General features: G+C 37.7%; 1 protein-coding gene across 6 annotated transcripts in view; it reads left to right on the forward strand.

Moving 5' to 3' along the window:
* Positions 1-23,928, forward strand: part of PREX2 (phosphatidylinositol-3,4,5-trisphosphate dependent Rac exchange factor 2) — a 337,813-nt gene that overhangs the window by 286,861 nt on the left and 27,024 nt on the right. Inside the window, exon 40 of one of the 6 annotated variants that reach the window (XM_032316154.1) lies at positions 3,635-6,189. The exons of the other annotated variants lie outside the window; for them this stretch is intronic. Within the exon in view, the coding sequence (XP_032172045.1) occupies positions 3,635-3,680 (46 nt within the window). The 3' untranslated portion in view covers positions 3,681-6,189. Of the gene's footprint in view, positions 1-3,634; positions 6,190-23,928 lie in introns of those variants that run through there. 6 annotated transcript variants of the gene reach the window in all.

Consider the following 23,928-nt stretch of genomic DNA (forward strand, 5'->3'; position numbering starts at 1 on the left):
CATAAAACTCAGCCTAAAGACAGAGGGGAGGTTGCAGAGTGTTCCTGGCCCAGTCAGCATGGAATAGATGTCCTCCACAGATGATGCAATCACACCAACGCCTGAAGAGCACATCTTGCTCTGGGAACTACACCCAAATCTCTGTGACTGCTGGTTGAATGTTATTTAAGAATGATGCAAGGTGAGGCTAGAGGCACAGGCAAGGACTGCATCAGGAAGAGACATATGTGAGATACTGAAGAGCTCTGATTTCACTTGAAAACAATAGGGAGGCATTAAAATGCAACTTTCCTGTCTGGAAGATTTAAAATTTCAAATGTATCTCTGTCACCATTAAGAAGATCCATCTGAGGGAGCTAGAGCTTATCATGCTTGGCGAAATAAGTCAAGCGGAGAAAGACAACTATCATATGATCTCCCTGATATGAGGAAATGGTGATGCAACATGGGGGCTTAAGTGGGTAGGAGAAAAATAAAGGAAACAAGATGGGATTGGGAGGGAGACAAACCATAAGTGACTTTTAATCTCACAAAACAAACTGAGGGTTGCTGGGGGGAGGGGGTTTGGGAGAAGGGGGATGGGGTTATGGACATTGGGGAGGGTATGTGCTTTGGTGAAGTGTGTAAACCTGGCGATTCACAGACCTGTACCCCTGGGGATAAAAATATATTATATGTTTATAAAAAAAAAAAAAAAAGATCCATCTGAGGACAGCTAAGACAAGGCAGGTGCTTGAGAGGAGATGATCATAGTATTAAGGATGAAAAGGAGAGGATGGCTCAAGAGATATTTAGGAGACAAAATTAATAATCTTTGACACTAATTGGATGAAGGAGGTTAGGAAAAAGGAAGATTCTAGAATGAAAACCAAATCTTTGATTTGGGTGACAAGGGGCAAATGGTTCTATTCACTGAGAAAAAGAAGCAAAGTGTAAGGCAAAGAGGCTGAGCTCATCTCACTAATACTGGGACTGAGGATCAATGGGACACCTACGGGGAGATGCCTCTGTGGGCAGTACTAACCATGTGCTTCCCCCTCACTGTCATGTGTTGCATCTTCAGATGAATAAACTTAATCTTCATCAAAGACCAAATATTACATTTTAGATGTAATGGCACACTGGTCTTATTTTCTATTATGTCACAAAACCTCGAAACTACTGTGCTATGATAGCTTGATTGTCTTTATTTGTTTAATTGTGAAGCAGCATCCTATAGAGGTTACAAGTGAAAAACATAGTTCTGAGTCCCAGCTCCTGTTTGTGACCTTAGTTAGCCCGGTTATTTATTTTCTCTGAGACAGTTTTCTCATCTGTAAGATAGGGAGAATTGCCTTGGGACAGATGATTATTGACACTCTAGCCTTCAAAAGAGGCATTTGCTTTGCAGTCTCCCTTAACACAGCTTTTATTTATGACATGTAGAAAGGTAAAGGGCATGATCTATAGATTGAAGTTTGAAAGTTCTACTTCCGGCAGTTGGGGACTGGGCTGGAAATCCAACTCCAAGATGGCACCAGAGCCCAAACAGGAAAAGAAGAAAGTGGAGCCAGGAACAAACCTTTTCATGCAGGGGCCTTGGTGTGCATGAGTGGAATGAGAATAGGACAAGTGTCCTAAAATGTTGGGCAAAACCAGGCCTCCCATTACCTAATGGTATAGCTGCCAGAAAAACAAACGCCTCAGTGCAGGGTTAAAGTCCAGCTCTTAACTATTACATTTTGCTTTCCAACTTCATCTGCCTGTTCTAAATTCCCCAAGCCCCACAATTTCCATTACAAATGTGTCTGAACTCAAATAACCCTGAGTCACTTCCAAGAAACCTCACAGAAGCTGAATCTGCCCAGCTCTACAGTAGCCAGAGCTATTATTTCATTAGGTGATCACAGGGAGTAGCCTTTTTGCCAATTTGCAAGGCAGACATTTTAAAGACTTGTCTACCCAGTGGCATTAGCTCCATTATGTGGAAACGTGCAGTGCAAGGTAATGGAATGTCATGGTGCAGCCCAGAGCTCACGGGGGTAGGACATTCGCTACCCAGCTTACGGTTTCTGTTCTACCTGAGTAAGGCCACTGCCTTTCCACTCATTAGGCAGCACTGTCAGGGAAATGAAAGGATAGAAATTAAAGAGGAAAAGAACTTTCCGATCATTCTATTATTCCAGTGCTGGGAATGCATTTTGAAGCAACACCATATTTTTCAACTGCAAAGGCAACTTTGAACTATATCAGCCCAATTTAATGTATTCTTTTCTCCGGGAAGGATGAAAAAAGCTCTTCTGATGTGAGATGTCCTTATTTCAGTATTCATTTTCTTCTGTGGAGGTGACATATAGAGTATTAAGCACCTTTCAGACTTGAAATACATTTTGCAAATCTCCAAAGGCAGTTACTTTTTCTGAGTTGTTTCCAAACATGGACAGTTTATTTTGTTAGCTAGGTTTCTAACTCAATATTTGTCCTTTTTCGGCCTTTTCCCCCCTTTGACTTAGAATTAGCATGGGAGTAAGTGGGGAAGGAAGAGGAAACATAATTTGCTGAGTTTGTCAACAACTCATGTAAATTTTGTCCAATTTAATCTATAAAAGAAGTTTATCACCATAGCTACCCCTGAGTTTGGAGTACTTTTTAAAAGGAGCAAAGTTGACACCTGTACCTGGGACATTTAGATCACAGATGAAGCTCTGAAGCAGGGCCAGCATGCCCACGGAACTGTAGGACTGGACGTGTCTGTAGTCGGACACCCAGCCAGCATAGTCCCCGGATCTTCGCTCAGCCTACACCTTCAATAATGAGTTTACCCCGCCTGGTTACTGGCTGTCCTGTAGCATTTATGTTCCCCTTAATTTCATTCTGGAGCTATGATACAACCATTCGGAAGAATGGGGAACTCTGGAACTTCTACAGTCCTAGTTCAGTTCCCCCCCTCTTCTTGCCTTCATGCTCAGTGACCTCCGACACTGAGATATGAGATGCTAAGAAGGAGCACTTCCAGGCATCTCCACCAGCTCAACTAGATGCCTCGACCCACTTGAATCTCCACCTGATTCTGCTGACAGATGAAAGGAAGGATGGGCAAAGCTGGGCAAGTATTTCCCAGGAAACACCAGATAATGGTGCCTGGGAGAGTCACTCCTCAGGACTCTGCTACATCAGCCCAACTCACAACTGACTGCACCAAAGACATGGTACAAAATGAAGCAGCTTTTGAAAATGGGTCAGGAAATCAGCAGACCCTTCTGAGCAGGTGCTGCTTTGCTACAAATTAATCATAATAGACACGATGGTAATTATCATAATAATATCGTCTCCTAGAATTGAGAGAATCGATTTTGCTGACAGCAAGGTGAGCAGTCGGGGTTGGCAGCCCTGGACCAGAAGCAGCTGGTGTGGAGAAGGGAGTACTGCTCCATCGCTAGTCATCTCGAGCAGCAAAGACACATTGGGGTTTTCTGAATAATAGAACCAAAGTTTGGGAGTTTGCTAATTCATATGTGATTTTTAGTAAAGTAGACAATATGATCATGATTTCTGGGCCAAGAAATCATTTCAGTATCCTTTTCCTCCTGGTAAAAACATATCAGATAATGGTGATATGCCAGGCCCGTGTCACACTCTTCCATGCCTTTTCTAGGCTCTACAAGCTATGCGAGCCGCCTCCCCCCATGGGTGAAGAATGAAGAGAATCTCCAAGGAACCAGACAAGCAGAAGCTTCTGCTAACCAGACAGAGGACATGCTGGCTACATATTCTCCATTCAAGATAAAGAAACAGCTTTTTTTTTTTTTTTTCTCTAAATCCTTCACCATGGAGTAACTAACCAGTGTTCGACTTGTACTTGGATATTTGTGCTGGCCACAGATCGGAGGTCATTTGGACAATTTGAAGCTTCACCAACTCATCTCTGTATGTTTTGACACTCGCTGTTCATTTTTAGGGTAAAATTCATCCCTCGAATTTATAAAAAAAAAAAAAATCAGAGTTGAACAATGAACCATTGTGCCTCCTTTCCCATTTATTAAAATTATTTGATTGTGTTTATTTCCATCTTCTCTAAATGGGATCGTGTAATCATGGACATTTCCACTTAAAGAAGCCTTTCACTGAAGAAACATGGACACGCTTTCCGAATCCTTATACAGAAATGTTACAGAAAGTGGAGGCTGGGTGCTGTCATAGGGATTCAGTCCCTCACCTGCGTCACAGAAAGTAGTTCATGTGTGTGAGGTGAAGAGCATGTTCTACTCTTTCTCCTAAGGGTTTATTTCTCAGTAAAAGAGAGAAGAGCAGATGGAAGCTTTACCAAGACTTTCTTCCAGCCCCTTCTAGGTATGCTTTGTGCTTGTGGATTTTTCCAGTAGTCTGGTGCTCTCCCTGGTCTCTGTAATGGCATGACTTCCTTGTGCACTGGGGCTGTGCCCCCAATGGCCACGGATGGGGAGCAGTGGGGACCAGACAAGTTTAGAAGGGTATAGGAGGGGTAAGTAGGGTAAAGGAGGAAACTTAAGCCCATTTAAAAATTCAACCTTTATTTTAGAAAGATACCTAAAATTTCTCACTTTTAGGAAGGCTTTAATATGAGATCTGAGACTCGTAATAGAATATACTATGCTGAGAATTCCTCTATCAAGGTATGTGTATAACATATGAAAATAAAGCTTTATTTGTTGAACTTATCAAGGACTATTAGAGACCTTGATAACATGTGGAAGCACAAGGTGTGTTCTATTTTCATTCTAAAGTATGTGTAATGATTATCATCTCTATGTTGATAAAATAACATTGTTTTTTAGCATAAGGAATATGGTCATATTGGTTTTGAATCTATAATTTTCAAAGCAATTAAAATGCCCTTACTGTGATTGTGATAATTATATGGATTTAAACTAATTTAGTATGTGAAATGCTTTTAATAACTAAAGTATATACAGACTATTATTGAATTTTAATTTATGAAATTTGATAATGGTTTCAAATGATCATTAAAAACTTCACTGCTAGCAGTTGTGTATTGAATAACAAAACTCCTGTGTTACATGTTTATGAGGTATTCATATACTGGTCAAGCTGATAAAAATTGTCCTTTGTCACAGAAGCACTTAAGATTTTTGCCTTAAGTCCATATATATAATGAGAAGTAAAGAAACAAACTCCAAAGTTTCCAAAGAAAAAGTTGAACATTATGCATTTAATGGAAATAGGACCTTAACACAAATATCTAGATTAAGTACATCTTAACTTCTAGGGATTTAACATTCTGGATATTAGTAACAACTGATCCCAAAGGCCCATGATATTAGTATCTTGTGATTTTCCCATATTGAAAAATTGATGACATTCAATGCAGGCTAAGGAGGGAGCAAAACCGATCAACTATCAACTGTTGTTCATAATGTCATTACTGTTTTCTAATCACCATCGTGGAAGCCTTATTTCTCAGTAGAACGATGAAGAGGTCACTTAAACACTTTGGCCATACTTTGCTGTTTCATGGGATAAATTATCTGCTATTATGTTATATATAAATTAGCATATCTTTAAAAATCTAATCTTTGTATAATAAGATGTGGTTAATATTTTAAGGGTGCAATGTACCATCTATCAGAGTGCTTGGTACTTACTAAATGCTCGAAAGTTAGTAGTCATTTATATTATCATCAGTCACTGTTATTTTTTTCTTATTATAATAAAAATTATAGCTAACATTCAAGCAATTATTATGTGCCAGGCAATACCTCCACGTGCTTTACCCCATCTTGTTCTTGCTTCACTAACTGTCACAACGACGACATCACCCCATTTCACAGTTGAGGAACTAAAGCAAAGAAGAGCCCAGTGACTCTCCCAAGTCAGTCACGTGATTGATAAGTGGTAGAAGCAGGATTTAAACCCAGCAAGACTGCCTCCTTCATACATTAAGCTCCTCCTTACTAATAGAAGAATAGTACTAATTAGTTGTTAATAAAGCTGGAGTTAGGTGACACATGTTGCCATTAAGTTACGCACTTTATATTGAGGGAAAAATGGATGGAAACATGAAAGCGGTTTTTAGTATGTGAAAATCATAGGATTTCTTAGACATTTACCACTTTGGATACATGTTTTGAGGCAATTGCTATGCTGTTGCAGTCTGAAAAAATAGATTCCTCATCACTGAAGATAACAGTTTTAGATATGTTTTGAAATTTGGAAAAAGTATATCCTATAAAATTTGCTGTGATTCCAAAACAGTCATAACAATTTAAAAATGTCCAATGAACGAATGAATAAAGACAATTTTTGAATATCATAATGTACCTCCATGCAACATTGGACATTTAACCAGCCTTGAGTTTTTAGAATGGGTTTACCTACATGTTCACATATTCCTCCCCTTAACCACTCACCTACTCCTCTCTAACTCCTTTAAACATTGCTAAAGCCTACTAACAGTTCTTCTGAGTTCTGCGTTTGGATATTTGCCTCTCTTCCCCTAAAAGGGAAGGTCTTGCATGGTTATCTAATATTAAATATTACCAAACTTTATATAATGTTAACAGAATGAGTAATTTGAAGAGACTAGAGTTTTATATATATTTCCATTACTGTTTAACAAAAAAGAAAGAAAAATAATTTCTGTATGACTTCTAATTATATTGGATATAAAAAGTTGAATTTAGAAGGTAAGCTTTATTTTATGAACAAATATCCTAATCTTAGATGTCTCACAATATTTTCTGTCTCTTTAAATCACATTCATTGAGTGGCTTAAATTTCCTAAGCATTCAGTGGTCACTCTTCTTGCCCCAACAATGTTTAATTTTAAAATGGGCTAATTTCTTGTGATAGTATAATATATATGATATTGTAATGATACTGGTTCTGACTCTATCGATTTAAATTTTGTGATAGTTAACTAAGTTCAGTATGAAATGATATTATCCTTGGCACTAGCTATAAAAGCCAAGACAATGAATAGTTTTAAAAAATCCTGAGTGGATATTAACTAATTTAAGAAAATAAACTCTTTTGGGGTCACCTGGCTAGCTCAACTTGTAGAATATTTGACTCTAGACTTCTGGGCTGTGAGTTCAAACCCCACTTTGGGTGTAGAGATTACTTAAAAATAAAACATTTTTAAAAAGAAAGAAAAACTATTTTCAACCCTCTGTGCACATACAACTTTTAGGAAAAAAATAATATTTAGGGATATGAAAGCATTTAGTTAATGTATTTGAAAATGATGTGTTTGTATTTAGTACTAAAGTATTCCCTGATTAGTTCATATGGATCTTTTCTTGTGTAGCATGATTTAGGGCAGATTACAAGGGCATATTTTTATTCATTGGTATTTTAAAAAACCACAATATTGAAGTTTAAAATAAATAACCCACTCTAAGTCATTTTACTTCACAGGTTATTTTTAAATTTTCTTCACTAGTGGCATTTACTAATATGGAAACTAATGTTTTATATATGATTAAATTGCTTCTGAATTTTTAGAAACTATGTTTAATTCTTAAAGACTTATTTTTAAGTGAATTAATATACTAAATTATAGTTTAATTATAATTATAGTTTAATTACTTTCTTACAGCCAATAGTAGTTTTTTCATTAATGTATATATATATAAACACATGTACACAGAAAAAGACATAATTGCCAGTTTGCTGAATGAGTTGTTAGTTGTTCTACTGAAGTATAAAGGCAAAAGCTTTTGAAATGCTTTAGAATGATCTAAAGTTCGATTAAGAAAAATATTCTGTATGCACTCAGATTTTTGAAGTTTTAGTGATAAGCCTCAGAAAATTTTCACCCTACATGAGGTAGAAGAGGTAGGGGAAGTTATGAGAGGAGTCTGAGCCAATAAAGGGCTCAGACTAATTCTTTTTACTTATAGTGGCCACAGTCTTCTTAGGTGCTGTAATTTCTGTAATTGTTATCACAGTTAGTCTTTGGTTTAAAATTTTTTTTTACTGCTTCAAACCTTTGCTTTTAACATTGATCTCAGCATTCATATCGCCACATTGAAGATATGGAAGATTGTAGAAGTATGGCCTATGCATTCTCTCATTGTTCCATAGACACATGGCCTACTTAACTCAGGATAGCTTGCTTTTCTCATTGAGAAGAGATATCTGAAGTCTACCAAGATAGATAGATATAGAGATACTGTATCTCTGTATATGTTTCTATATACATATATTTGCTAGTTTTTGTTTTTGTGATATACATTATAGAAATTACTTAGATTCTCATGTCTTGTTTTGGTGAAGAGATGAAATATGGGGTTGTTCAATATATGAAATGTTTGTTCTATAGACATTAGATTTGTCTAAATTCACAGTCAGCACACCTGGTAGGCCATCTTCTGATCACTGACAGTACTGTTCTACTCAGTCTGGAGCCAATTCACCTACCTTTGCCATCCAAGAAGTAGCTGATGAAGAATAAAGTTACTGAATTTTCAAATGATATTTCTACTAGAAATAGAAAACTTTGGATACTTTCGCATGCAGATAACAGAAGAAATGTCCTCCATTCATGTATTCACTCCACAAATATGTTCAAGAATTTACTTTGTAAGAGGCACAGCCAGTGGGCCTCGTTGATGCATTGGCTCTGTTTGATTAGAAAGTCGTTGCAGTATCTCTTTTATGTTAGTGGTCGCTTGTGTCTTTTACTTGAAATGACATGATGTGTAAGGCAAACCTATTCTAATACCTTGTAGTATATATATTGTATGAAATCAATACTAAGTTGGTAAAATGCTTTAGAAGACACATTTAAATTTGAATATCTAATGCCTCAAGCAAATTTATTAGAGTTTCAGAAGAATATATATTTTTGTAACTGCCAAGTAAATGAGTAGATCATAGCTTTTGCTTAAAAAATATTTTTATAAGTATTCAGTTGAGAGTTAGTTCCTTTATGTATTTGAATATAATTTACATTTTACTATTTTAAATAGTAAAGTATTTTACTATAATTTTACTATTTTAAATAGTAAAATATGAAGTTTGTTCTATAAATAATAATTCTCTTGAATATATTCATATTTAACATTGTATAACATCCAAAATGTAATGATAAATTTCACCTGAGTGTGTTATTATAGGAGTCAATTTTTCCTTTGTAAAAGATACATGTAACATAGTTTCAATCATTCAGTATTTTGTGAATGGTTAAAATGGTTGAAGTGTATTATGTATTTTATATCATTTAATTTTGTCTGCATAAAAGACTAGAATAGTAGCATTGTATCATTAATGTCAATAATAATAAAGTGAAATGTAGTAAGACTATACCAGCTACTTTGTTTTAAATTTATTTAACCAATTTCTATTATGTTCTCACCTGTTTGGGAGACAAAAATCCATGAAACACAGACTTTCCCCCCTTTAAGAGATCACAAGCCTCCATAGGAGAAACTTCATATACATATGAAACAAATCTACAAACACGGGCCAAGGTAAGTTATAGAGACAGTAACTGCTAGGAAGGGGACAGGAAAAGAAGTTTAATAAAAGCCACAGCATAGGAAAGCTTCCTGGGGGATATAAGACTTGGGCAGTTTCTAGAATTAACCAGCCAATTGTTCAAGATTTATTCAGTACATATTATGTATAAGCCCAAGTCCTAGTTGTCGAGGGTGTTCTAAACGCACATAATTCCTAAACTTTGCAGTTAAAGAACTTGATATCTCTATTTTACAACAATGATAGAGCATCATAGGGGCACCTGGCTGGTTCAGTCAGTGGAGCACGCAACCATTGACCTCAGGGTCCTGAGTTAGGGGAGTTGAAGCCTCATATTGAGGGTGGAGTTTACTTAAAAAAGAAGGAGGAGGAGAAGGTGGAGGGGGAGGAGAGAGAGAGGGAGGGGTGGCGGGGAAGGGGGAGGAGGAGGAAAAGGAGGAGAATTAGGAAATTCCAATGAGGAGTTTGAAAAATGTAGATGTTGTTGATTGTGGGGGCAACTTCAGAAAAGTAAAAAAAAATAATAATCATTGAAGGAAACAAAAATCAATAGCTAGATTTTACTTTTTGGAGATTGCTGGTATTCCCTGAGATTGTAGAACTTCATATAGTAATAAGAAAAATATGGAATCAGCAAGCACAGGCAATTTGTTTTAGGACAACATTCCAGACACTGGTATTCTAGAGATGCTATTGAGACATACACAAAGTATTTTGTAGCCAAAATATGATTAAGACACATGGAATTAAACAGGTGTTTTTATCATGGGATTTCTCTCACCTTTTAATACACTTAAGAAAATCATGGCTTTGGTCGAGAGGGATGCTATGCTATGTTTTCCAAACTTATTAGAGAGTAGGACATATTTTATTAAAGACTTGTTGTGGAGCCTGGGTGGCTCAGTCAGTTGAGATTCTCACTCTTGACTCTTTTCTCTTCCTGGAAAGTATTTTGAAATATGCTAAGTTTAGGGTTTCCCAGACTGACATTGATTGGTCATTTGAATATGATCCGAATGTAGTAATACAAATATCTCACTGATTGTTTGAAGGTAGGTCTTGATAACATGAATGTCCAAGTCACCTCAAGATTCCTTGAGATCAGGAATTTTCCAGAGGTAAGTGTGGGCCCCTTCACTATTAATTAAAGAGGATACATGGGAGGAAGTTTAAGCATAAGACTTTCGAGAATGTAGCAAGTCACAGAGTTCTTAGACTCCCTGCCCTTGACTCACTATGTTGTGTTTATTTAGGAGAGATCTGTGAACTCTTTGTCAGAAAAGTGATAAAATATATTATTTCAGGGCTGTGCACTCCAAGAAAAAATGCAGTGGTCACCACATGATATAATAGTGTGTTCTGTTTAGGGCACATTAGTTCAGAAGGTGAAGACAAGTGAGGGTATAAAAGATGGTCAAAGAATGAGTAAGGACGTTTGGGATTGATGGCCAGGAAATATTAGGTCCACAAAAACTGCTGCTGCTCTAATTGTCCACGTGTGGATTCACTGTTGAAACTGCCTCTGAGATTAGACATGAGGATGTTACCTCACTTTAGCGATGGGGGATCTGGAAACTATAACCAAACATAGAGAAAATAAGTTCGATGATGATATGAGAAGAGACTTTTATATGCCCTTTGAAAAACTTATTTGAATTGCATAAAATGTTAGTTGGAAGTTTAGTGAGGATAAGCTTTTTTTTCCCCACTTTTTAAGATTGAAGTGAAATTCACATAGCATCCAATCAACCATCGTGAAGTACACAATTCACTGACATTCAGCATATTCACAGTGTCGTGAAGCAGTCAGTCTAGCTAATTCCAAAACATTCTCATCACCTACAAACAATTTTATTTTATTAAACTTTTATTTCAAGGTAATCATAGATTGACATTTTTTCACAAAATTGCAAAAACAGTTCAATGGAAGAAGGGTAGACTTTTCATCCAGTGGGCTAGGACAACTGGACAGCATTGGCATAAAAATGATTCTTGAACCCAACATTACACCTCATACAAAAATTAACTCAAAAAAGATCATAGGCTCAAATGTAAAACATAAAATTACAAATATCTTAGAAAAAAATATAAAAGAAAATTCTCAGGATCTGGGGCTAGATAGAGTTCTGGGTCTTGACACAAAAAGCATGATCCGTAAAAGAAAAAGTTGATAAATGAGACCTTATTGAAATTTAAAACTTTTTTTTCTGTTTTAAGCCCTATGTGAAGACAAAAAAGACAAGTTACAGATTGGGAGATTTGCAAACTACATATCAAACAAGTTAGTGTCTTAGAACATGTAAAGAATTCTGCAAGCAGCCAGTTGCAAAAGGTTTCATACTGTATGATTCCATTTACATAGCATTCTTGAAATGGCATAATTATAGATATGGAGAACAGATTAGAGAGCAGGAAGGAAGGAAGTGGGTATGTCTATCCATAGTCAACAAGAGTGATCTTTGTGATGATGGAGGCTTCCCCCACTTGACAATATTAATGTTGATATCCTGGTTGTAAAACTCTATTTTTTTCAAGATACTACTTTTCAAGGAAACAGGATAAATATGAGATTTCTCTGAATTATTTCTCAGAACTGCATGTGAATCTACAACAATCTCAAAAATTTCTATTAAAAATATAGAATGAGTTTTAGATGACTTTCAAATAGTAGTTGATAGGTAGCCTTATTGGGTGCCCAGGTGGCTGATTTGGTTGAGTGTCCAATTCTTGATTTCAGCTTAGGTCATGATCTCAGGGTCATGAGATCGAGCCCTGCATCATGTTCCACACTGGGCATGGAGCCTGTTTAAGATTCTCTCTCTCCCTCTCCCTCTGCTCACTGGTCCCCACTTGTGTGTGCACACATGCACTCTCTCTCTCTCTCTCTCTAAATGCTACATTTTCAGCATCGTCTCCATTAATAGTTACTGTCACAATGTGTGTGGTACAGTTTGTCAGACTGTGAGTATGGATCCATACACACAGCTGGAGAACATTCTGCAACATCACCTTTATAGCCAGTTTCTTCCTCAAGCTCCCGAACTAGTATCAGTAAGGAAAATGAAATCACATTTTAAGAAAATGGCTAATAAACATAGTGATTCCCTTCTTTATTATTCTTCCCTTCCAGCATTCATTCATTCAGAGAGTCAACTGCTCAGATTGAGCACCCACTCTGTTGCCCTTGAGCAGTGCATATTTTATATGTGTGGCAAACCCATGGCCAGGTATACAATCTAGTGCTCTGATTTAGAGGCCCACTCCAGCCGTTACTATCTCTGTAACCATGGACAAGTTACTTCTTTGACCCTCAGACTCCCAGAGCTGTAAAACTGTAGTAACAATACCACTTACTTCACAGGGCAATAGCATGAATTAAATGAAGTAACAGAGGTTAAGAATTTAACGCTGAGCTTGACACTTGGAAGCACTCTAATGTTCACTAGGTAATAGAACATTATTTGTATGAGGTTGAACTAAGATAAAAGTAGGACGAGGGTCCTGGGATTAAGCCCCACATCAGGCTCCCTGCTCAGCGGGAACCCTGTTTCTCCCTCTCCCACTCCCCTGCTTGTGTTCCCTCTCTCTGTGTCAAATAAATAAAATCGTTAAAAAAGAAAAAAGACAAAAGTAGGAGGAATGACTACAGAGATGTTTTCTTCAGACAGATGGCTTATTTGGCGAAGAGAGAGATGAGAGTAGAGGGGTTAGCTGCAGTTGGAAAGCATGGTGTTCCCTGTTAAGGAGTTTGTAGTTTATCTTGTGGGCTGTGGTGAGTATTTGGAAATTTTCAAGCAGGTAAACAAATAGATGATCAAAAGAGTTAACATATACAGCAGTGCAGTTAGGAGGCTGTTACAATGATAAAAATAGTTTTTCTCAGAGTGGGATTCTCAGGCCATATTCATCAGAATCCCTGGAAGGATTATGCTCAGGGATTTCTTTCTTTTTTTTAATTAATTAATTAATTAATTAATTAATTTTATTTGAGTGCGAGAGAGAGCACAAGTGAGAGAGCCGAGCAGTGGGAACAGCAGAGGGAGAGCAAGAAGCAGGGTCCCCACTTAGCATGGAGCTCAATGTGGGGCTCCATATGAGGACCCTTAGATCATGACCTGAGCTGAGGCAGATGCTTAACCAACTGAGCTACCCAGGCACCCCAGTGACTTCATTTTTAATAGACTTTATAGGTGATTCTTTTTGCACACTTGGGTTTGAGAATTCTGGTCTAAAGGAGAAAGGATGGAATTCTTAACAAAAGAGTATCAGCGATAACAGAGAAGAGGGGAATTTTGAGAAATATTTGAGGAATAAATTAGCAAGATTTGTTCATCCATACGATGTAGGGAAGTAAATTAAAGAAAAGAATTAAGGATGTTGCCAAAGTTTCTAGCTTGGACAGTTGACTAATGGAGATCTGAGGATAAAATTCTGGAACACTAAAATTTAAGCAAAAGAAAAGATGCTGTGAATTAAATCCAAAAGAAATATTTGAAGTGGTTGGGAGGAGATTCAAGAAATTGGGTGGTCATGGAAGTCATGAAAATAAGAGCTCAAAAAGCTAATTGTCAAATGATTCCAGGATCATGAATATGATAAGAAATGAAAAGGGCATTTTGCCCTTGAATTATTTTTATTTACTTATTTTTTTGCATTTCCTTTATCTTTAGTTGCAAACATCTTACAAGCTTTTTTGTAAGATCAAGAAGTATATGTATTTTTTTTAATTATAGTAATTAACAATGACACCAAGAGCACCTAGTGCCTGGCATCATTACCAACATTAGATGATATTTGTGTTAGTCCAGTTCTTTCCATATAAGTAATAGAAACCAAAGTCTGACTGGTTTTAATGCCAAAACAAAACATAAAAAAGGTGAAGCTAAGCTGATAAATGCTGTAGGTGGATCTGTGGGGCAGGACCAATTTCCAGGGTTAAAATAATGTCATCAGAAATTTCTCATTACCTCTCGACTTTGCTTTCCTCTGTTTTAGCTCCTTTCTCAGACCAGCTCTACTTTAATGACCGCAAACTGGTGACCAACATCACTAAGCTTTTATTTCATAGTTTACCAATACCAGCAGAATAGAACTTACCAAAATTGCCTCAAAACTCCTGCTTGCTTCTGATTGGTCTAGTCAGAGTCATGTGACTTCCCCTAAACTAATCCCTAGAGCCAAGTAGATGCTTTACTGTTGTGGGCAAGGATTACATCCTCTGTCTCCTGATTAAGAGTAGGAGTTGTCAGAGGATTCCCAAAAGGAAATCAGAGTGATATTACCGGAAACAGGAATGAATCCTGGGCAGACATAAACAACAGATGGCCACAGAAGTAGTACTAGAATATTCATGTGCCAATTTTAATTACATGCTTTATCTTGTGTTGACGTGTTTATCAGGATATTTCCACTTATGTGAATTTCCTGGTCTTTTAAACCTAAAATAGGAACGTGGTAGTAGTAGTAGTAGTTATCTTTTTTTAAAAGACTTTATTTATTTATTTATGTGACACAGAGAGAGAGAGAGAGATCACAGGTAGGCAGAGAGGCAGGCAGAGAGAGAGGGGGAAACATGCTCCCTGCTGAGCAGAGAGCCCAATGTGGAGCTCAATCCCAGGACTCTGGGATCATGACCTGAGCTGAAGGCAGAGGCTTTAACCCACTGAGCCAGCCAGGTGCCCCAGTAGTAGTTACCTTTAAAAGAGATACTTGGTCTAGAAGCCAGGTTATAGTAGGTTATGTATGGAGCAGATGAGGAAAACAGTGCAACTATAAATGTTTGTTTTGTTTTTTTTTTTTTTTAGTAAAATTCATAGAAAAGAAGGGCACCTGGGTGGTGCAGTCAGTTGAGCATGAGACTCTTGGTTTTGGCTGAGGTCATGATCTCAGGGTGGGGAGATCCAGTTGCTCATAGGGCCCAGGGGTTTCTGAGCTGGAGTTGGCTTGAAACTCTCTCTCCCTCTTCCCGCAAAATAAATAAAATCTTAAAAAAAAATAAAGATAAAAATAAAATTGGTAGAAAAAGAAAAGGAGAGAGCTGGAGCTATAGTTTCAATAAGGGGCTGTGTAGGGGCACCTGGGAGGCTCAGTTAGTTGAGCCTCTGACTTGGTATCTGCTCAGGTCATGCATGATTTCAGGGCTGTGGGTCCAGCCTTAGGTTGGGCTCAGGCTCAGTGTGGAGTCTGCTTGTCCCTCTCTCTCTGTTCCTCCCCCTGCTTGTGCTCACACTCTAAATAAATAAATATGGAAATGAAATCTTGGGAAAAAAAGAGATTATGCAAAGTGAGTTTTTTGTTTTTCAGCTTGTAGGCAAGGGATCATTGGACAATTCTCTATTGAGAAAGAAAATGCTTACATTTTGTTTTGTTGGTTTTTCTCCCCCCCCCCCCAAGGAGTTATTAGGTAAAATGTTTTTCACAATTAGGGTATGTAAATACACATGTCTTGGACTTCTTTTATTTGGCTTTGGCCCTTAGAGATACATTACTCAATTCTAAGTTTCTAGTGTGATGTTAACCTTGGTAGAGATCATGTTTTGTGGGAAAATGGGTACAGGAGTCCGAGTAAACATTTGGCAGATTGATGATCTGGACATGACCTCCATGTTTGTATCAGACATCCTCTAAATGTTGAAAATGACAATATGGTGATCTAAATGATGCAGATTAATACATTTAAATGACACACATTTTTGTCTCCAGAATGAAAGCATTCTTAAAAAGTAAAGAGTAAAGAAGGTCTTTGGCACACTATTTTGAATTCAAATCTAAACCGTGGATGGAGTGTGTAATTCTGAACTTATCCTTGACCATTGCTTTTGGAATAGGATAAAAAACCAGTACCTGACGATTATTACCAGGGTAGCAATTCACTGCATAAGTTAAAAAGTAAGAGTGGCCTTGAATTTTAACACCAAAATCCAGAAAGAAATGTATCTTGTGCACTCTGAGTGAAAGAAGATGAAAAGCCATTACACAGTGTTTTCACATCTGACGTTATAAATCACAAAAACATGAAAGAGGCATTGCCTGCAGCTTTTCTCAAGCCTCTCGGATACAGTTCAAGCATCTTATGGAGAAACTTTAACCCACTGTCACTTTATTCTTCCACCAAAGGAGAAAAGGGAAAAGACTGTCATCAAGTTTCATTTTTCCCGGGACCATTTCATCAAAGTCTATGAGATCACACAACAGAGTTATCAGCCGCCTGAGCCTAGGGCAGCAGACAACAAATGATGCCTGATTCTTCAAGGCTCAGGCTCAGGCTCAGTGTGGAGTGAGGCTCAGTGTGGAGTCTGCTTGATTCACTTGTAGGGAAGAGGCAGAGTGAAAAGTTATCTGGAATATCTTATATGAGCATTTATATGGACATTAATTAAGGGAATGGTTGAAAAAAATCAGCTGTTTGAGAAAACTGAAAACATGGAAACTTGACGGCAGGCAAACTCTGCCAGTGTTCATAGGAACCATTTGAGATGTTAAAGTTGAATCATGCCTCCATTTCCAAAATCATCATTATTATTATGTTTAAACATAAAGACAATGGAAAATCTCAGAAAGGAGATGTATAAGGAGATTTTCTACATTTAAGGTGGTGCTAATTCTATGATTGACAGAAGGAATGTTGCTGATCCTGGCTGAGTGGGGGGGGCCCAGCAGGCGGTAGTAACCCTGTCTCTTATATCCTGCCTTCTGATGTTTTGACATCTGGGGCCTTAATGGCCCTGGAAGAACTGTAACACACAGCATCTTCACTTTGTGCTGCTGAGTGGGGTTGGGGGTGAAGAGCCAGCAAGGGCTGACTGCTCTGTACTGGGCAAAGCAAACCAGATGGTAGAGAATTTCAAAACACTAAAAATGCATCACAAGTAAGAAACTATCGGGAGTAGTGGCAATACCCCCACAAAAGCCTTTCTTGTCCAAATGATTAAAAAAAAAAATTTCATTTCTGAGTCTTTATCAAATACACCCAAGACTCTGCCAAAGGAAGATAAAGACTTTTCTTTCCTTCCCTCTTTCTAGAGACCTTGAAGAGCCCAGAGGAAAAGCTGATTGGGATGAATTTAAATGAAGTCCTTTCTCAAGGCTAGAAGATGGTTACTAACCTACTGCATGATCCTTAGAGTCTTATACTTATAAAATGTGCTCAGTGCCCACTTGTCCTAAACCAATATTTTATATAAAAACTTTAGGCCTTTCAGAGTAAAAATCAAATCAAATAAGGTTGTGTATCTTGTGCATGTTATTTCATGTAATAACTCTTAATTCCCAGATTTTATATTTGCTGTTAGAACCAAATTTTAATTTCCTTTTATGCTTATAAAATAATATAATTTTATGCTTAATAATAATGTTGGGGTTATAAATCAATAACAAAAACTCACTGTAATTTTTATTTTTGAATTGTGAAATTCTCTCAACTCTCTCTTCTCGGGTCAGCTGATGGGCTTGTGTTTGAGTAGTCTGTTATGTAACTGAATGTGTCTCTCCAAAATTCTTATGTTGAAACCTAATCCCCAGTAGGATGGTATGTGGAGGTGGGGGGCTTAGGGAGGTGACTAGGTCATGAGGGTGGAGCCCTCAGGGATGGGATTAGTGCCCTTATCAAAGAGACTCAGAGAGCTTTCTTGCTCCTTCTGCCATGTGAGGACAGAGTTAGAAGATAGCCATCTATGAACCAGGAGGCCAACACTTACCAGGAATTGAATCTGTTGCCTCCTTGATCTTGGATGTCTCAGTCTCCAGACCTGTGAGAAATACATTTCTGCTGGTTCTAAGCCACCCATTCTGTGGCATTTTGTTAAAGCACCCTAAAAAGACTAAGACACAGATCTACTTGGTCAGGGCCAGACACACAGGAAAAGCCTTGCACATTACTACAACAGTTCCCATATTGCCCATATTTGTTGGTCCTTTAGGAAAATAGTCTATTTTGCATCTTCACACAGAAACTGTGGAATAGTGGAAAGAACAAACATACATACATACATTTGATGTGAATTGTTGGCCAGCAGTCTGTACCACCAGCTAATCAGATACTTTGGCCAAATCTCCCTCTTTCACAGTATGATTGTATAAATTGACTAAAATACTTAAAGTCATTCCTGGCACATAGCAGCATTAAATACATACTCCTTTGCTCTCATACAACCCTTCTCTCTCTCTCTCTCTCTCTCTCTCTCTCTCTCTCTTCCCTCCCCCCGCCCCCCAGTGGTACTTTCATTTTTTTGTCAGCTTCTGAAAGAGTAACTTTTATCCTTATTTATTCCTGGGTGAGGGGTGTTTTCAGGAAATCCAAACTTTAAGACTTCTTATTCTAAACTTTCATCCAGTGGCAGCTAGTTTCTAACTGCCTGTTTATCAAAAATGTCCAGACTATCAACCCTGCTCATTTTAGAGCTCTAGTTATGCAGTATTCGCAGTATTTTTTTCTATTTTTTCCTCATAGTTAAGTTCCAGTACAAGAGGTAACAACAAAAGTAGGCTCTGCCTATCTGAAAATATTTATGCTTATTCATGCTGTTCCCAGTGCAAGGGTTCATTCATCTCCTAGGATGTGGCAGATGGAGCAATCGCTGTTGACTGATTTACGGAGGAATTCTGAGTCAGTCATGAACTTGGCTGGGCCTTGAAAGGTGAGTGTGGTTTTGCTAGTTGTGGTTAACAAGGAACAACAGACAGGGTTTATGCTAAGATGTTCAGAAAATATAAGAAAGTATAGCTCTGGTAGAACAATGTTGCATTGACTATGGTCATTATGTTCTCTTCTGTAAGGGCCCCTGAATCAATCTTTGCTAATAATGACATATGAACAACAAGACATGTTAACAAGTAAAACCAAAAATAGAGCAGGCAGCAAGGTAGTAATGGAGACTAGGAAGGCATTGTAGGGATCATAGAGAAAATATACTTCTACAAAAACTCTCTTCAACCTTTGTTAAATGCTTTCACTGTAAAAGCTGTAGTTTTGTTTGGAAGAAATCGTCTCTTTAGAGATTACTATCACCATGATGGAATCTGCTTTAAACACTCTTTTAAAAAAAATCTAGAATCAGCATCCAAATTGCATGACATTGAGCAATGTTCTTCAAATATTATAATCATTAATACAGATGCATTTTGCTGTAAACATTTCTGATATACAAATACCCTAATTTATAAATACACATATATATTTATATTTATATGAGTAAATTTATAGAGAGATAGCTAGAGAGAGAGAGAGAGGGAAACAGAGAGGGAGAAAGCAGAATTAATTTTTTAAGAAAGTTTGGCCACTTTTTAAAAATTCTAAGTATCCCCATTATGATCATTTATATTTACTAGCATATCCATACATCCATCAAGTGAGTTAGAATTCACAGCTGGTAACAGTGAAGTTGACCATGACCTCAGGAAGGCAACATTGTCCAGGGGAAAGAACACAAGAGACTTGACTTGTAGGCTGAGGTCCTCTACTGAGTAGAGTCACCCTGGGAAAGACCCTACATGTTTTAGGGCCCTGTTTTCTCATATGTTGAATCAGAGAGTTGGATCAAATTAAATTTAAGATAGCTTATGCATAGTTCTAAAACTATATAAAAGAAAGTGATCAATGTTCAGGAATCCCAAATGGGAAGAGAAGATGAAGAAATGCTTCCTAGAGAAGGTGAGAATAAACAATGAAGGATACACAATGGAAATCAGTCATGTTGAGTTTGCAGTCCTGGGGGAGCCACCCAATCTACAATAAGTCTATAGGTATCAAAGTTGGGAAATGTGGAGACTTTAGAGGAATAAGTGGTCTAGTTTGGTTAGGATAGGAAGAACAGGTAGAGAACAGGTTTGAACATGCAGATTGGAACCATCAGTTTATTTATTCAGCAAGCATATATTAAGCACTTACTAAGTGCCAGACACTATCCTACCATAAGATACAAGGGTGAGTAGGGTAGGCAAGGTTCTTTAGGGAAACTTATAGTCTTTTGGGGGAAGAGAGACTATTTAACAGCTATGCTAAGAAAGCATATGATAAGAACAGCTAATGCAGTCTGGAATATGAGAGTCTTTGAAGATGTCATATTCAATCTGAAACCTAAAGGTTGAATCAACGTCAGCCAGATACTGCTTGGAAGACTGTTCTAGGCTGCGAATATCTGCCTTCCCTAACCCTTGATGTGTAACTCCTATCATCAAATTGTGGGCCGTATGTCCAGAAACCAGTACAAATGGGTTACTGGCACTCCAAGCAATTGAAATTATCATGCAGAACAAGTGTGTTTACCATCCCTGGTCTAGGAGATATTATACCAAATAGAGCCTGGCATCTCTTCATTTTCAAATACAAAAGTATACTTACAATTTGAAAGACCTCACGAACAGTATTCATGAAAATCCACAAATAGAACATCAACTTATTCATTCAAGCTTAGCCAAATTTTAATAAAATAAGATAATTTTAAAAAATACATGCAACGTGTGATTAGACAGCTTCTGATTCTATGTTCAGTGTTTGATGAGAACCCAGAGGGAGGAGGCTATAAATTTTAAGCTGTGAGTTTCTTTATCAAGATTAACCTGTTGAAGTATATAATGAGAAAAGTCTAATGGTTGGATTCATCAAAGGCTATAATTTGACAGGGAAAATAGAATTATTGACAATTGTAACTGAGGGTATAGGCAACATAGAAAAAGACAGAAAGCCAGAAGGTTGCTGACCAGTGGGCGAAAAGGAACTGACAATTTCAGTAAGTTTAAAGAATTCATTGGGAGTGAGGGGAGACAACCAGTGAAGGTTCCTAGGGAGTGGGATACTGAAATGTGAATGTCAGAAAGGGGGATGGAAGCTTTAGGGTGTAGTCATGGGAGTGGGAGCTGAAGGAAACAGGAAAAAGCAAGTGACTGTGAGGCCATAATTTTGATTGAATGCTCCCATCAATATTTAAGTCATCTAGGATTATAATGGGAATAAGAGTCAAATCAAAACTTTAAGCCTTAATGTCAACCTTTTTAAAAAACATGGGTAATTTTTACCTATTTGGGAAACAAAAGGGAAGTAAAACCCAATAACAACTGCAATAATCCATCTGAAAGCCTTGGGATGGAGGAGGAACAAGAAAATATTTAGAAGTGATAGTGGCAAGCATAAGGAATAAAACCACCTTCTCCAGGATGACGATGTGTGGAGGAGGAGAGGCAAGGTGAGGCAGTCGGATTGAAGAAGAGTCGGATTACACTTATGGTAGGCTTTTGGTGTGAGTCTAAGACAAGGGGGTTTGAGGGTGTAAGGTGGGCACAATGGAAGGAAATGGAAAGACATAGTCAGGGGGTCAAAAGAACAAAGATGGGCTTGGAAACCCAAGGTCTAGGATGACAATTCAGAACTGTGAAGGGGATGGAAAGGCTTGGACCTATCATAGTGGTGAAGGGATAAAGGCCTTGGTGTTATCAGCTGATCTCAAAACTCTTACTAGAACCTGGTTGAAGAGATGTTTCCCTGTTGATGCAGGCAGGAGCGCTCATTTATACCTGAGTCCAGACAACAGTCTCTGTCCTGGAGCTGAATTCCTGACTTAAAAGCTCAGCAGCTTTCGGTGGAGAGGTAGCATCACCTGGGCTGAGCCACCATAGTCTCCCTCAGGATTTTTCTATGACACACAATAGGCTTATTGGAAAAGGAGTGGCACCTTATTTGAAGATTACCAGGCAGGGTCAGGGTTGGCATTAGCTAAATCAGCTAGAGTTCTCAGGTTTATCCCAGTTAGAATTCAGGTCTGGTCTCCATGCTCAGCATGGAGCTGGAGTGGAAGCCAAATTGACCCTGCATGATAGAATGGGAAGTCCGGAGTGTAGAAAGAAAAGCTAAACTGTCCTTCAGCGTGTCGGTCTCATGGGCTACTAGGACTTCCTGTAGCCATGGAAAGCCATACATACAGGAACCAGAGCACTGCCATATCTGGCAAGAATTCCTTAAACAGTTCCAAGGGTATCTCCTTGTGATAACATGACTGGGTGTGATGAAGCAGGACAAGACCCATCCAATCATGCCTGTGAACACTTTGAGAAAGAAGCCACTTGAGTGCAAGCCCTTTGAAGATGATTTGTTAGACAGTATATGAATGTCAGCAGGTATATGGTACGCACCAAAAAGGAGTAAGTCCATCCCTCCTCTGGGAAATGAAGCCTGAGGTGGACACATTTGACCTGTCCTCCTATCTGCTTTCAAGAGCAATCTGAAGAGGTTGTGCTCTTCCATTTTGTAAGCTGGCTGACAGACATCTCCCTACCCCTACCCTTCACCACCTTTAAGATTAGCTTTTGCAAGGACAAACTAGAACATCTTAGTGAGATGAAATAAGGGTGTGGGTCCGGAAAGGTCCTCGACCACCAAATAGGATGGATTTCTGCCTTCTGAAGTTCAATTGTATCCAAAAAAACTTCTGGTAGCCAAAATTCTGACCCATTTTAAAATATTTCCATTAAATGTGTTAAATACACTTTATATAGAGAGAGTTAAATACCCTTTATCTCATACAGAAATTTTTCTTGAATTTAATTTATATGCCTCCTTCCACCTATTCTTAATCATTTTGACCTAATTCTTCTAGATGCAGTTAAAGCCTATTTCCTCTACTTTTGATAATTAGAAAAATTTCCTCTAGGTAGGTAATTTGAAAAAAGAAAACACTGCCAACATTTCCTTCCTAGACTGCACATCTTTAGTTACCACATATTTTAATAGTGTGAATGAAAATTCAAATGGAAAACTCAGCAAACATGGAATATTCTTGAGTTAACCTCAGTTTACCTCTGATGCTTTACTCAGTCTCTGTTTTTATAATGTCAGTTAACTTAACAACTTAACAAAAATCAGTTCTAATTTCTATCAACTCTCAGCAAAGTTGATACGTTAAGGCCCATTGGAGTTAGCATTTTGATGACACAAATTCAAATGTCATTGAATCAAGTCATTTGATACTTGACATGAAAATTTATATAATAGGTTTTCCTTTTCCTACTGCCTCTTACAAAGCTATTTATTTTGAAGTTTTTGGGGGTTCTCAGGCATGCGTTTTTTCCAGACCCCAAAGCTAAGAAATGCACTAGGATTGATGTGCTTTTTGGAGACAATTCTTTTCTAAAGTCTGGTTTTATCCAAGAATTATTTGCTCCATGAAGCTGTAATCATGAAATACTTTTTCCAATAAAAGTCCTGCGGTAATATATCAGGAGTTTTACAACAGTTTATTACTACAGAAAGAAGTCGTTTAAATCCAATAAAGCACCATCCTCATTTAACCTCTTTTATGAAGAGATGAGCTTAGCTATTATGAAATATATTTCCAAGTTTGGCCTTAAAAACAATTATGCAAACAAATAAAGATTCAGCATTGGGTAAGAGCATAGGATTTGTATTTAGAAGGTTTAAATCTCTGTTCATTTATTTACTAGGCTGCCTAAACTTGGGAAAATTAACTGTTAACTTCTCCC

The sequence above is a fragment of the Mustela erminea genome, chromosome 16 (genome assembly GCF_009829155.1).
Source record: "Mustela erminea isolate mMusErm1 chromosome 16, mMusErm1.Pri, whole genome shotgun sequence".
In the NCBI taxonomy this organism is placed as follows: domain Eukaryota; kingdom Metazoa; phylum Chordata; class Mammalia; order Carnivora; family Mustelidae; genus Mustela; species Mustela erminea.